The sequence below is a fragment of the Vigna umbellata genome, chromosome 4 (genome assembly GCF_029865625.1).
Source record: "Vigna umbellata cultivar VRB3 chromosome 4, Vumbellata_1.0, whole genome shotgun sequence".
In the NCBI taxonomy this organism is placed as follows: domain Eukaryota; kingdom Viridiplantae; phylum Streptophyta; class Magnoliopsida; order Fabales; family Fabaceae; genus Vigna; species Vigna umbellata.
In genome coordinates, this window is record NC_142168.1 from 64,571,255 (window position 1) to 64,584,504 (window position 13,250).

At 35.4% G+C, this 13,250-nt stretch overlaps 1 protein-coding gene across 1 annotated transcript; it reads left to right on the forward strand.

Annotated features, from left to right (window-relative positions):
• Positions 1-1,218: 1,218 nt before the first annotated feature.
• On the forward strand, positions 1,219-9,564 carry LOC148200928 (notchless protein homolog). The gene is made up of 6 exons (XM_088113091.1): positions 1,219-1,329; positions 1,420-1,501; positions 1,693-1,782; positions 1,955-2,080; positions 2,508-2,635; positions 9,260-9,564. Exons 1-6 carry the CDS (start codon positions 1,219-1,221, stop codon positions 9,317-9,319), a joined length of 597 nt encoding a protein of 198 aa, XP_087969217.1. The 3' UTR covers positions 9,320-9,564.
• Positions 9,565-13,250: the final 3,686 nt, after the last annotated feature.

The window sequence follows — 13,250 nt, forward strand, 5'->3', positions numbered from 1 at the left end:
TTTTTTTAAAATTAAAATATAAAATAAATTAAAAGTTAATATTTTTATGTTATATTATTTTAAGAATATAAATATATATTAGTGTTGTAGTTTAAACCATTATCATTATAAATTAAAATTTATTTTTTATTTATAATAGAATAATATGATATGTAAATATAATATTATTTTAATTTATTTGATTGAAAACATTAATTAAAAATTTTAAAAAAATTATATAATTAAATATGCTTTAAATATGGATAAACAAATTTTAAAAATAATTAAAAAGTTTAAAAATAATTAAAAGATTTTAAAAAAATGGCAGGCTAGGCTGTCCCTTAATTCCATAAAACTGGATTTTACTTTTCGCAACACATAGATCAATTCTGAAATTTCTTTTTCGAAAGACAGTTAACACACCCCTGCACCGGATCAAAATTTTCGGAAGCCTGTGATGAGGTGCAGGTAGAAATTTGATGGGATGCACGAAGAAACACCCATCACCATGCATTTTTATCCCCATTCGTGTGCGTGTCTTGTTTGAGAACGTTCCCACGCATCTGTAGCACCGAGAGAAGGATTTGTGGCAGAGCATCGTTCACGGCGGCTGGGTAAGAATTTTTTTTTGTGCATGAAGAGAAGCCCAAAAGGGTGTTGGTTAATGCATTCACGAGACTCTCAATTCGAGTTTGAATTCTAATCGGGAGAGTCTAATTTTTGTTCACTGTAGAAGCGACACCTTCAAGTGTTCGTTAAAATGTCAGAGAAAAACTCTTATGTACACAGTCAATTCCTCACCCCACGAAGGTCACCCAGGTTCCTCCCCAACTAAACCACACCACTCTCAACCCAAATCTGCCGCCGTTTTGTAAATAAATCCAATGAGTTGGGTTGAGAATATCATCATTTAAAATTTAAAGTTTAAAATTTAAAATTTAAAATTTAAAATGATGATATTTAACAAAGAAAAAAAAACATAAATATGGGAAGTCTGAGGTCTCTGTATGATGGGTCCTGGGTCCTGTTTAATTTAGGGTTTGTGCCGGTGTGACTTTATTTCACTACTTTTATTAGTTTCAGCATGACAACGAAGATATAACCAAATAGAATCCCAAGTGGAAGAGTAAGAAGCATCATCCATAAGAGAATCTCAGCATAAGAGAAGGAAAATCCCTGATTGAAAAATGGAGGTAGAGACAGAGACTATGGTGGAGAAGAGGGAGATAATCAAACGTGATGTGTCTTTTGACAGACCCAGATGGAACTCCCTTGGGCTCTCCCATGTACCTACCTCAGATTGCTGGCCCTCAACACCTCAATCAGATTGTTAATAAGCTTCAAAACAATGTAAGCAAGTCCCTTTATTCTTCTCAAATTCTATTTTACATTTTGTTTATTATTTATAACATTGAGCGATTATCTATGCTTTCATTTTAGGAAGAGAAGTTGTCGTATGCTTTCTATATATCAGATGAGGAGCTCATTGTGCCACTTGAAACATACTTGCAGAAAAACAAAGGTTAGTCATGTTTGTTTACAATAAATTATTTCTTTTTCTTTCTTAATTCGTTGTAAATTCACTTATTTACTTGCTTTTAACACATTTTGAGAAAAAAAATCCTCATCTTTCTAAAGAATTGATACAAAGAATTACGCACTTGTAATGATGTTTTTCTTTTCCTTTGCAATGTTACTTTAACACTATTCCAGTCTCGGTGGAGAAGGCTTTGCCTATAGTTTGTCAACCTCAAGCTATTTTTTGGATTCGTCCTGTGAATCGCTGTTCTGCAACTATTTCTGGTATGTGAGACATATTGTGTATTTTCCCATTCGTAGTGGCACAATGTTGTATTGTGCTTGCTAAACTGTGAGAGACATCAGTGTGGTTTGGATGTTGATGATTGCAGCACAAGTTTGTGTTATTCTTTGAATGTTCTGGAATTCATATTTTTGCGGTTGTTTATATTTTTAGGTCATGCTGAAGCTGTACTTAGTGTTGCCTTCAGTCCCGATGGACGACAACTGGCAAGTGGTTCTGGTGATACCAGTGTTCGATTTTGGGACTTGACCACTCAGACACCATTGTACACTTGCAAAGGTTTGACATTTAAAAATGTTAAGTTGTTCTTGGTATTTGCTAATTAAGTACAGGAAATATAAATGATCAATTTAACTAAATGGTAAAAGGAGTTAGAATTATTGAAGGTTCTCGATGAGAAGCAGTGTGTTACTGCTAAGGGGAATGTTCATGCTATTAAATCTGGATCATGATGGAATTCTAAGCTGGCAAAGAATAGTGGGAGGGTGGGGGTTATTGCAAAGGAATGAGAAAATAATAAGAGGGAAGGATAGGGACTGTGAAGGCTGAGAATTATAGTATTGAGAGAATTACAATGGTCTACTCTGCTGTAAAGAGCTATTCTTTATCCTTCCTTATTAAATTAATATCAATTTCTATAGTTTCATAATGCTTCGGCATTTTAACGAGTCATATATAGCATTATAGCTGTTAACATTTTATGCAGGACACAAGAACTGGGTACTTTGTATTGCATGGTCACTGGATAGAAAGTATCTTGTAAGTGGGAGCAAGGCTGTTGAACTTATTTGTTGGGACCCTCAAACTGGAAAGTCATTAGGCAATCCACTAACTGTAAGATCTTTGATCACCAATACAAACATCCATTATAAAGTTTGTTTACTTTTTCTTAAATTTTTTTCATTTAAGTTTATTGATAGCATTGCAAACTTCCACTATTTGAAGATTCAAACAGAGAAAACTTGATGCTTTGAACATTGAATAGTACATTGTCGTAGTGAAGTACATATTGAAAACAGTAGTGAGCAATGGAGCAATGGCTGCAGGGGCAGCATTGATTTAGCTATAAGAATTACACAACTCTAGTTACACAGCTTCCCCCTTCTTTCCTTGCCCTAATTCCAAAAGTAAATAAAAGAACATCCTACCTTATTCTGGAGATGTTTTATATGAATTGTCATTTATTTATTATTAGTTACTGATAACACTCTATTTACATATTTTTCTCTATTAAAAACATTTCTTAGATTTCTTTAGTTTTTAATTTCTTAGAATTAGATTAGTTTTATGTTTTCTCTTAATTCTTTAGTTTTATAAAATTTTAGTTAAAAAGAGGTTTTTAGGTGTAATTTTTAGCTTTTGTTAATAATTAGGAAATTAGTATTTTTCTGAAATTCTTTCAATAAAAATGTTTTGTTTTAATTGCATAATTTCTCTTTTTTTCTTAATTGTGATTTTTTAGAGATTGGGAACATTTGGGCCATAATAGAAGTTGATTGAGAGGTGTTGAATTGAAATGAGCTGCTGGATTAAATTTGGGCCGCTGTTTTGGGCCACTGTTTTAACATTAAGCTGCTGCAAGTGAAATTGAAGGCAGCGCTGGCCTGCTACAATGGTGCTGCAATTGGAAGACTGCTGCTGATTGGATAATTGGGCTGCCAATGCTGGTATGGACTTAAGTGAAACGGTGAGTTTCAATGGAGGCAGCTTTTGGGGGTCATTGCAGAGCAGCTCATTTGAGAAAATAACATTCTCTCAAGCACACATTCATTTTGGAAGAGAGTAGAAACACTTAAGCTAGGGCTTGTGCGAGAGAAGGGAGAAGAAAAGCTCTCGCCACTTACCCAAAGAAGAACCTGACCGGTGAAGCTGAAGACGTGACCGGAGCGCGATCCTCGCCAGAGAAGAAGCTGACCGAAGCTTAAGTGGATCGGAGGGTTTGAAGAGCAAAGCTTTTGGAGACCGTTGGATCAAGGTGAAGCTCGAAGCGTCATAGCAAGGTTTTCCCTCTCCCATTTTTCTTTTCCCCCTTCCTTTTCTCTTTTCGTTTTTGATCCTATATAAAGGGCCTTCACCATGTAAATAGGGAGATATAGAGAACACTTCTTCATATACTTTTGAGATACATTTTCAGACGCTCTATAGATTAGGGTTTTTACGCTTTTCTTAGAGTAGAGATATTGTTCTTGTTTCTGGATTTCGCTGAGACAATTGCGAGAGTGACAGTCGCGAGAATATTGGTGACTTCCGGTATAGTTGTAATCTTCTTTTCATATTAATAAAGTTCTATTTCGTATTCTCGTTTGTGTTGAGATTGTTCTGTGTTCTTGATTTCTGCCATTGTTATGTTTTGAGAAAATGATTTGGATTCTGATTCTCTGCAATTTTATGATTTCTTTCGGAATTAAATGTCTCCATAGTGAGCATTTTTCATCGAGATGTCTTCTCGAGACAGAGAAAAGTCCAATGCATAAAAATTGATTCAAATTTGTGTTTCTTGAATTTGTTTGTGAATTTTAGATTGATGAATAGGCTAATGAACCTTGATTGGAAAAATGAGTGGAAAGAGTCAAATAAAGTTCTGAAATATGAACTAGAATACCCTGGATTGGGATTCACATTATCATGATGTCTTCTTGAGAACTCTAAGCACTCTTTTATTCATATCAATGTACATTCACCTATGAAATCAATTCTGTCTGTGCTTTTGATAGTGATAGTTGAAGTTCAGTTTGAGTTTTGATGTTCCAGTTGTTTACTTTGAGTATTTTAGAATTTATGATCTGCTTTACTTCTGATTGTGAGCATTCGGTCTTGGTTTAATTCTGATTGTGAGCGTTCGGTCTTGACTTGATTCTGATTGTGACCGTTCGGTCTTAGTTTGATTCTGATTGTGAGCGTTCGGTCTTGGTTTAATTCTGATTGTTAGCGTTCGGTCTTGGGTTGATTTTGATTGTGAGCGTTCTGTATTGGTTTAATTCTGATTGTGAGCGTTCGGTCTTTGTTTGATTCTGATTGTGAGCGTTCAGTCTTGGTTTAATTCTGATTGTTGAGCATTCGATCTTCATTTGATAGTCTTAAGTTTGGATCTTGAGCGTTCGGTCTCGATATCTATTAGAAATCATTAGCGTTCGACCTAAATCGCGTATTCTGATGTTTAGTTGGTAAGCGTTTAATCTGGGTGTATCAGTGATAGCTAGCGTTCGATCTTGCCCAAGTAGTCTCAGGCTTCGATCGTAAGCGTTCGGTCTTAATGATAGATAACGTTCGGTTTTGCTGATGTTTATTCCCATTTAGTGATCGTTCGTAGCGAACGTTCGGTATTTGATGATGATTGATCTTTGAACGTTCGTCCTGACATTGTACGATTTTAGTGAGGTATTCGGTTATAACATTCGGTCGGGAAATGTTTAATCCAGTGGGGCGTTCGGTTTTAGCGTTCGACTGAATACTAGAGTCGTTCGGTTTTAGCGTTCGACTGAATATTGGAGGTGTTCGGTTTTAGCGTTCGACTGAATACTGTTCGGTTTTAGCGTTCGGCCTGATTGTGTTGGATCTTATAGCGTGCGTCCAAATATAGTAGTGTTCGGCAAGATAACGTTCGACAGATGGCGTTCGGTGAATAGTGTTCGGATGAATAGTGTCCCGCAAAGTGTTTGATGAATAGTGTTCGGATGAATAGTGTTCGGATGAATAGTGTTGAGTTCTAAGTTGAGTTTCTCTGGAATTGAATTATGTGTACAAATGTTTGGAATATATATTGCGATGTGATGTATGTGAAGATATGTGAATGTATGAAATATGATAAATTACTATGATGATACGATTGTAAAAGTAAATAGTGTATGTGAGTATGAAGTGGACATCTCGGGGAGAGATGGATGAAAGTGGTTATGTGGTGGTGTGTTGTTCTGTATAAACTGTATGGAACTTTGAACTAGTATGTCTATCCCTACACTCAAAGCATTGTTCATGCTCAAGTAGAGAAGAACAATGTAAGTGGTGAGAGTAGAGGGAGGTCCTCGTCTATAGTCTTTGAATTTAGACATAGACAGATTGGGGGATTTACCTTGCTAGTGTTAGGCAAGACTAGCTCAACTATGCAAGTGCAAAGACGACCAATAGTTCGACAGTTATACAAATTCGGATGAGTCGTGTGTTGTGACTTTACCTTGCATAGTGTTGGGGAGTGCCAGCAGAACTATGTAAGTGTAAAGATGTGTGAGTTGTGGTTTAATGAGCATGCCTTAATTGTTTCTTTATATGAATCTACGTATGATGACATGAATTAACTGTGCTATATGTATAACATGCTTTTTATATCTAGCTCACCCTTGCATTGTTTGTGTTATGTGCTGTTTGGGTATGTTTCTCCGGCGATGATCATCCACTTGGATGGGAGCAGACGTTGTTGAAGAGATCCCTTTGGAGCAAGAGCTAGAGGATACTAAGGTTGCGGAGTAGTCTTCTTAGGAATTTCCCATATGAACTCTTGTAGTATTTGACTCTTTAAGCTGTTCAAGTTTGAATTCCCGTTTCTTTTATTTCTGGATGACTGTAATTTCACATTTAATTACACGTCATGCTCCGACTGTTCTCTTTATTGGAATGTTGACGTCTTTATTATGTAATATTTGTTATTATATAATCGGGATGTTACATGTACTATATATTATAGTTTATAACTGTTCTATCTTATTAATTATATAATGATTAACATATGGTTAATTGTTATATTTTGGGTTATTACATTTATTTTTAATTAATTTTTTAAAAATTATTTTTATATTTTTTCAGACAAAATCAAGTAATCACAGTAATTATTATAATTTAGACTTTGATTAAGAAATTAACATTGCAATATAATTCATTAGATATAGAAATACATCATATTTTGAAATTTAATTAAGAACTTAATCAAATTGGAAATCTTATTTAAAAATTTATCAGATTTTGAAATATGGTTAAATTATATTGGATTTCAAACTTATGTTTAGGACACAGTTAAATTTCAAAATTCTATTAAGTATTTTTTTTAATTTGAAAATATGGTATTGTTTTTAGTTTTATTTTTTCAAATTTACATTGTTTGTTTTATTGCTTTTTTTTTATTTTATACTTTTAAATTTATTTTGTTTATTTTGTTTTATGAATTTGTTAATCTCAATTTTAGTTATGTTCAGTGAGATATTTTGTCACGTCACCATAAAAGCACTGCTGAGTCACCTGTCAGCTTCCATAAATGCACCCACGCCACACGCTCAATGCAATTAAAACGCACTCACATTCTCTGAATCACGTCTGCCATGTGTCAAATTGGAATGTTCTAAATTTGATAGTGGAAGCCAGGTGTCAGCGTGCGAGAGAGTGTCCGTTTGACTTGGAAAAAGAGTTGATTTTCTGAAGCACCTCTTCCCACTCTCTCTGCATTGCACCATCTTCTTCCTCAGAAATTCAAAACCCCATTTTCTCCTCCTTCTCTCTAGAACCCTCTTCTTCTCTCTTCGGTAACTTACCACCCTTTTCTCCGTTCACGTTTCAGCACCGTAGGAACGTCCCCTGCATCGTGAGCGTCATTTTAAACCGAACAACTTCTGATTCTGTAACCGGTAAGTTTTCCAACCTAGACTCTCGTTTCTAGATTTCCTACAAAACCCAAATTCAGCTGCATGCAAGGGTATCAGCTAAATTCTTTTACATTTCTTTTGGTTAGATTTAGTGAAGAACTTAAGAAAATCGTTGAGGGTAGGAAACCATTGTGGACGAGTCCAATTATTAGACGTTTCAATCACGAATCCAGGTAAGGGAAGCTTATTAGATTTAATTCATGTGATTGTGTTGTACTGCATGTGCGTTTAAGTGTTACTGGAATGTATGATTCATGATATTGTATTTTGATATGCGAATATGATTCTGAAATGATGCGTGTAAATGATGAAATGTGCTATGGTTGGATTAAATTGAAAAATGAGTTGTATGATGAGATGATGTATGAAGAAGTATGAATTTGTGCCATGATATGAGTGATTAAATGCATGAAAGTTTATACTGAAAAATATGGTTACTGTAGGTTGAAATTGAATATGAAAATCATATGAAAATGAACGTTCGTTATCGAAACGGTCTTTGACCGTTCGGTAGTCTTGGTAAATTCTTTGAAATAGTCGAACCCTTTCATTTGGAAAGGATTTCCCTTTGAGGACGAACGCCCTCTTATATATATAGTTTTACGTTTGAGCGTTCGGCCAAACGTAGACTTCAGGAGTGTTGTGTGAGAATTTGAGAAGCCTGAAAGTATATCTTTGAACTCTTAGTTAAATTATTAAGACATAAACTTTAAGTATCTGATCTATATTAAATCCCAAACTTCTATGATTTTGAACCAGTGAATAGTCTCAACCCAAAACGTACGTCCTAAGTGGCGCTCGGTCTTATACCGAACGCTCGTCCCAATACGTTCGTTATAAAGTAACGCTCGATCCTATGCCGAACGTTTGTTCCTTCAGTAGTCGCCAACGAATCGAAATAGCGTTCGTCCTAAATTCTCCTAGCGTTCGTCCTAAAACTTAAATAGCGTTCGTCCTAATTTTCAGTAAATTTGTGTACCGCGTTTGGTCATTTACTGACAGGCGGTTATTCCAATCAAATTGTTCTTAGTACATTTAGTACTCGTATTTTATCCTCATTCAGTTGAATTGAATCTGAAATCTTGTCAAGTGAATTATTCTAAGTTTAATTGTTCTAGAATCAGTTCATTTAAGTGATTCAAATTTTAATAATGTTCGTCATGAAAGATGAGTCAGCTTGATTCCTTTGTAAAAGAAGTCCCTTTGGTCTCGTTCTTGACGTTCGTCCTCGTTATGAAGAGGATTGAACGTTCGTCTTTTTATACAAGTGGAACAAAGAATGAAAGTGTTAATAAGAGGTTGAATTAAGATGTGCGAATACTATAAGAGTTGAAATTGTGATTGTGGAGTTTGAACGAGCGTTCCAAGGAGGAACGACTCTTGGATGGAAATTGAGATTTGTAAAGTATGAATGTGGACAAAGCTTAGCTGGCGATTCATCCTGATGTTCCGTGAGTGCTCGTCCTCAAGTAGAGGGGAGTATGTCATGTGTGGGAATGGCAGGAGGTCCTAGTCCTTGGGGGTACCTTGGATGGAAGGGACTAACCTCGGGTGGCAGCTGATGATAAATGCCAGTTACTACACCACCTGGGTGCACGAACGTCGTAGCTACACAGAATTCATACAGTCCGGACAGTCAGTCTAGTATCAGGAATTGATTGAGTGAATGAATTGATTGAAGCATATGTTATGACTTATTTAATTTGTTTGATGTATATGTATGTTTTACTTGAATTAAATTCAATAAGCTTACCCTTCGTTTTCCATTGTGTTGTCTGTATCTGTACGTCCGTCTTGTACTTGCAATGATCATCCGTGTGGATGTGAGCAGAGGGAGATGCATCTCTGGAAGAAACGCTTGAAGAAGGAATTCTGGCGGAAGAGAATTTAGTGGAGATTGAAGTGAAGGCCGAACCATAGAACTTTCAGTTATATGTTAGTTTATTTATGTTAGTGGGTTGTTTTAGAGCGAACGCCCTCTTGTTTATAATAAATTTTGGAACGTTCGGTGTTCCCTCAGTTTTGTAAACCGTTCGTTCTTATTGCTTAGTGAACTCTCGTAAAATTTTATGTATCTATGTAAGGCCGTTCGGCCAAGAGCGTACGTTATTTCCTTACTGTAAGACTGATTTGATATATTAATATATGTGAATATTCTATTATATAGTTGCTGACTGTATAATTTTGGGATGTTACATATTCTATCTTAATGTTGTATTATTGGTAGTTAGATTCGTCATAATTAAGGTGAAAGATTTCTTTTAGTTTTATAAATTTTACCTTTGTTAGATTTATGTTCTTTCACAAATAAAATGTGTAAAAAGATTATATAAATAATTTGACAACCGATCATATTTTTTTTCATGTGATGAATTAATTCAATAAATTTAAAAAATTGTTTTTAGGTTTGGTTTTATTGTTGTCAATTACGGTAAATTACTTAATTAAATTTCAAAACCTAATATTTTTTTAATAGAATTTGGAAATTAATTACCTTCTTAATTAGAGATTTCAATGGTACACCAAATTTTAAAAACTGGAATTTTATTTATAACGAGATTTAGAAGTCTAGTTATTTGTCTAACACGATTTCAAAATCTGCTATCTAAAGTCCAAATGTAATTTTCATTCTCAGATCAGCTATGGTTTTAGATGTGAGGCCCTAGATAATTAGCACTAAAAATCTCTGTCACATCAAATTAATGCACTGATGAGTCACCTGACTGCTCTCATTAATGCACTGCGCCACACACTCAGTCTCATTAAAAACGCACTCACACACTCTGACGCACGCCTGCCAAGTGTCACTTTGGAACCTTCTGAATCTGCAGTGGGAAACAGGTGTCCGCATGAGAGTGCACGTTCGTTTGACGTTGAGAAGAAGGAAATGATTTTCTGAAAACACTTCTTCTCACTCTCTGTATTCACCTTCTTCCTCACGAAACTCTGGCCTTTCATTTTCTCCATCTTCTCTCTAGAAACCTTCACCTTCTCTCTACTGTAACTCTTCACCTTCTTCTCCGATCACGTTTCAGAACCATAGAAACGTTCCTGGAGACGTGAACGTGATTCTGGACCGAACAGAATTGGGATCGGAACTGGTAAGTTCTAGTCGCTAACTGTTCGTCCATTTGGTTTCATGCGAACCCTAGTTTGGTTGCATGCATGGGTATAGGTCTGAGTTGTTTCTGATTTCTGGTGTTTTAGATTAAGTGAAAGTTGTTGAGCGAAACCTGAGGGTAGAACGCTGTTAAAGGACGAACTAAACCTTGCTTTTTGGGAGTACACTGCTATCCAGGTAAGGGAAGCTTATAAATTTAATTTATACTTGGATGTTGTATGATATGATTTGGATGCATGAAAAGTATGCTGATTTAACTGTTATGAACGTTCGCTGTTAATTGATATGGCATATGTTGGTTGTAATGTATGAATATGTTTGATACGTACGGATAGAAAGTTGGATGATTGCTGTAATGTATGAGTTATTAATGTAATGAATTCTATAGAGTCTGTGAATTAATATGGGATGAGAAGTTATAAAGTATGAATCGTATGAAAAATGTTAAAGTTAAGATAGTTGAAAAATCTGGATAGGATAACTCTCCCTATGATAAATTACGTTCGTCATCGTACGGTCTTATACCGTTCGGTTTCCCTGAAATTTACTTAAAATGGAATTCCTTCATTCGGAAAGAATTCTAACCTAGAACGAGCGTCCCCATTCGAATTACTATGTTTGAGCATTCGACTCAGCATAGAGATGTCGTATACCTTAAACTAAAAATAAGTATCGCTCGGTCTTATACCAAGCGTTCGTTCTAAATATCGCTCGGTCTTATACCAAGCGTTCGTTCTAAATATCGCTCGGTCTTATACCAAGCGTTTGTTCTAAATATCGCTCGGTCTTATACCAAGCGTTCGTTCTAAATATCGCTCGGTCTTATACCAAGTGTTTGTTCTAAATATCGCTCGGTCTTATACCAAGCGTTCGTTCTAAATAGCGCTCGGTCTTATACCAAGCGTTCGTCATAAACGGTGCTTGGTCTCATATCAAGCGCTCGTATTATTGAATAATCACTTGGATAAATTAGCGTTCGTTCAATTGCTAAATATTCATTTTCTTACGTTCGTTCAATTACTGACATCGGTTTCCATATGCACAATTTTACAAAAATAATTCTAAGTATTAATGACCCTCATTTTTACATTAGATCGGGTCCAAGTCTTCATCACGAAATTTTTCTAAGTACCAGTATACTTCCAATCGAGTCAGTTCATTTAACTAACCAAACAGAAAATTACGTTCGTTATATATTCCCTGTTTATCCAGTATCTTATCTGGACGTTCGTCCTAATTTTCAGAGGACTGAACGTTCGTCATTTTATGCACTTCAATCTAACGATGAAAATGATAATGAATGATGATAACTTAAAGTGTGAACACTATATGGATCGATATTATGATATTGGATTTGGACGAGCGTTCCAGGGAGGAACGACTCATATATGTTGAATATTGAATTGGTAAAGTATGACTGTGGATAAGTTAAGCCAGGCTGTCCATCCTGATATTCAGTGATTACTCTTCTCACGTAGAGAGGGTAAGTCATGCGTGTGAATGGCAGGAGGTCCTTAGTCCATAAGTTAACATGGGCGACGTAAGAACGGACTAACCTCGAGTGGCAGCTGTTGAGTGTATCCCAGTTACTACACCACTTGGGTGCAGGGACGCTTGTAACTACACAGATCATACATTCCGGACGGTCGTCTAATATATATATATATATATATATATATATATATATATATATATATATATATATATATATATATATATATATATATATATATTTATCGATGTTACATGTGTTATATGTTAAACTATGTGCTTGAGTGGAATGACATGTTCATTGTATGTGCAGTTTGTATGAATTAAATTATATAAGCTTACCCTTTCGTTTTCCTTGTGTTGTCCATTGTATCTGTACGTTCGTCCTGTCTTGCAATGATCATCCGTGTGGATGTGAGCAGAAGGCGAGGCCACTCTGGAGGACGTCATTGTAGAGGAAAATCTTGTCGAGGTGGAAGTCAAGGCCGAGCCTTAGACCGCTCGTTTACTTTTCAGCTTAAGTGTTAGTTTATTTTTGACGTTCGGCTGTTTAATTTTTGTAAAGCCGTTCGTTCTAGATTCTCTGTATACGCCTTATGTGCGTTATGTTGTACTGAAACCGTTCGGTTTTTTTGAACCCTATTTTAGTAATGTAAAGACTGCTTATTTTTACTGTTAATTGTAATTAATTCTAAATTATAGTAATTACTGTATTTTGGGATGTTACATTAGACATCTAATTTAAATATAGCATAAATTTCTCATGAGAATATTATCCTCATATAAACAATAGAAAAAAAGTAAATAAAAATGGAAGTACTTGGAGTTAGTTTGCCATGAAAAGCAAAGGGAAACAGGAGGTTGGGGTGGGTGACATACAGTGTATGGAGAGAGTGAAAAAAAGTTAGGGTTGTATTAAAAATAAAAGGAAGAAATTAGACTTTACATTTTTTACCCTAGTGAAAGGTCAAAGGATATTTCGGAGTTTTAGATAAATTTGGAGGTTTAGGAAGAAATTTGAAAGTACAAAAAGAAATCAAAAACCAGTTTCCAAAGAAAAAAGATTACAACTTTGTAAAAAAAAGTAGTCAAAAGAATGAACTCAAGCAGAAGAAGTGAATCGGAAGAAGGTGGTTTGAGAAAGTTGAGTTCTCCCATAGCTTACCTGTTTGGTGGCTTAGCCCTGATGCTCGCAGTCATAGCAGTTGCA

What these genes read in the sequence shown, in the direction of transcription:
- LOC148200928 (XM_088113091.1), top strand. Translation starts at nt 1,219, where the DNA reads ATGTGTCTTTTGACAGACCCAGATGGAACTCCCTTGGGCTCTCCCATG. An exon ending in CTGTTCTGCAACTATTTCTG is followed by an intron (nt 1,783 to 1,954) that starts GTATGTGAGACA and finishes TTATATTTTTAG; the next exon opens with GTCATGCTGAAGCTGTACTT. An exon ending in ACCATTGTACACTTGCAAAG is followed by an intron (nt 2,081 to 2,507) that starts GTTTGACATTTA and finishes CATTTTATGCAG; the next exon opens with GACACAAGAACTGGGTACTT.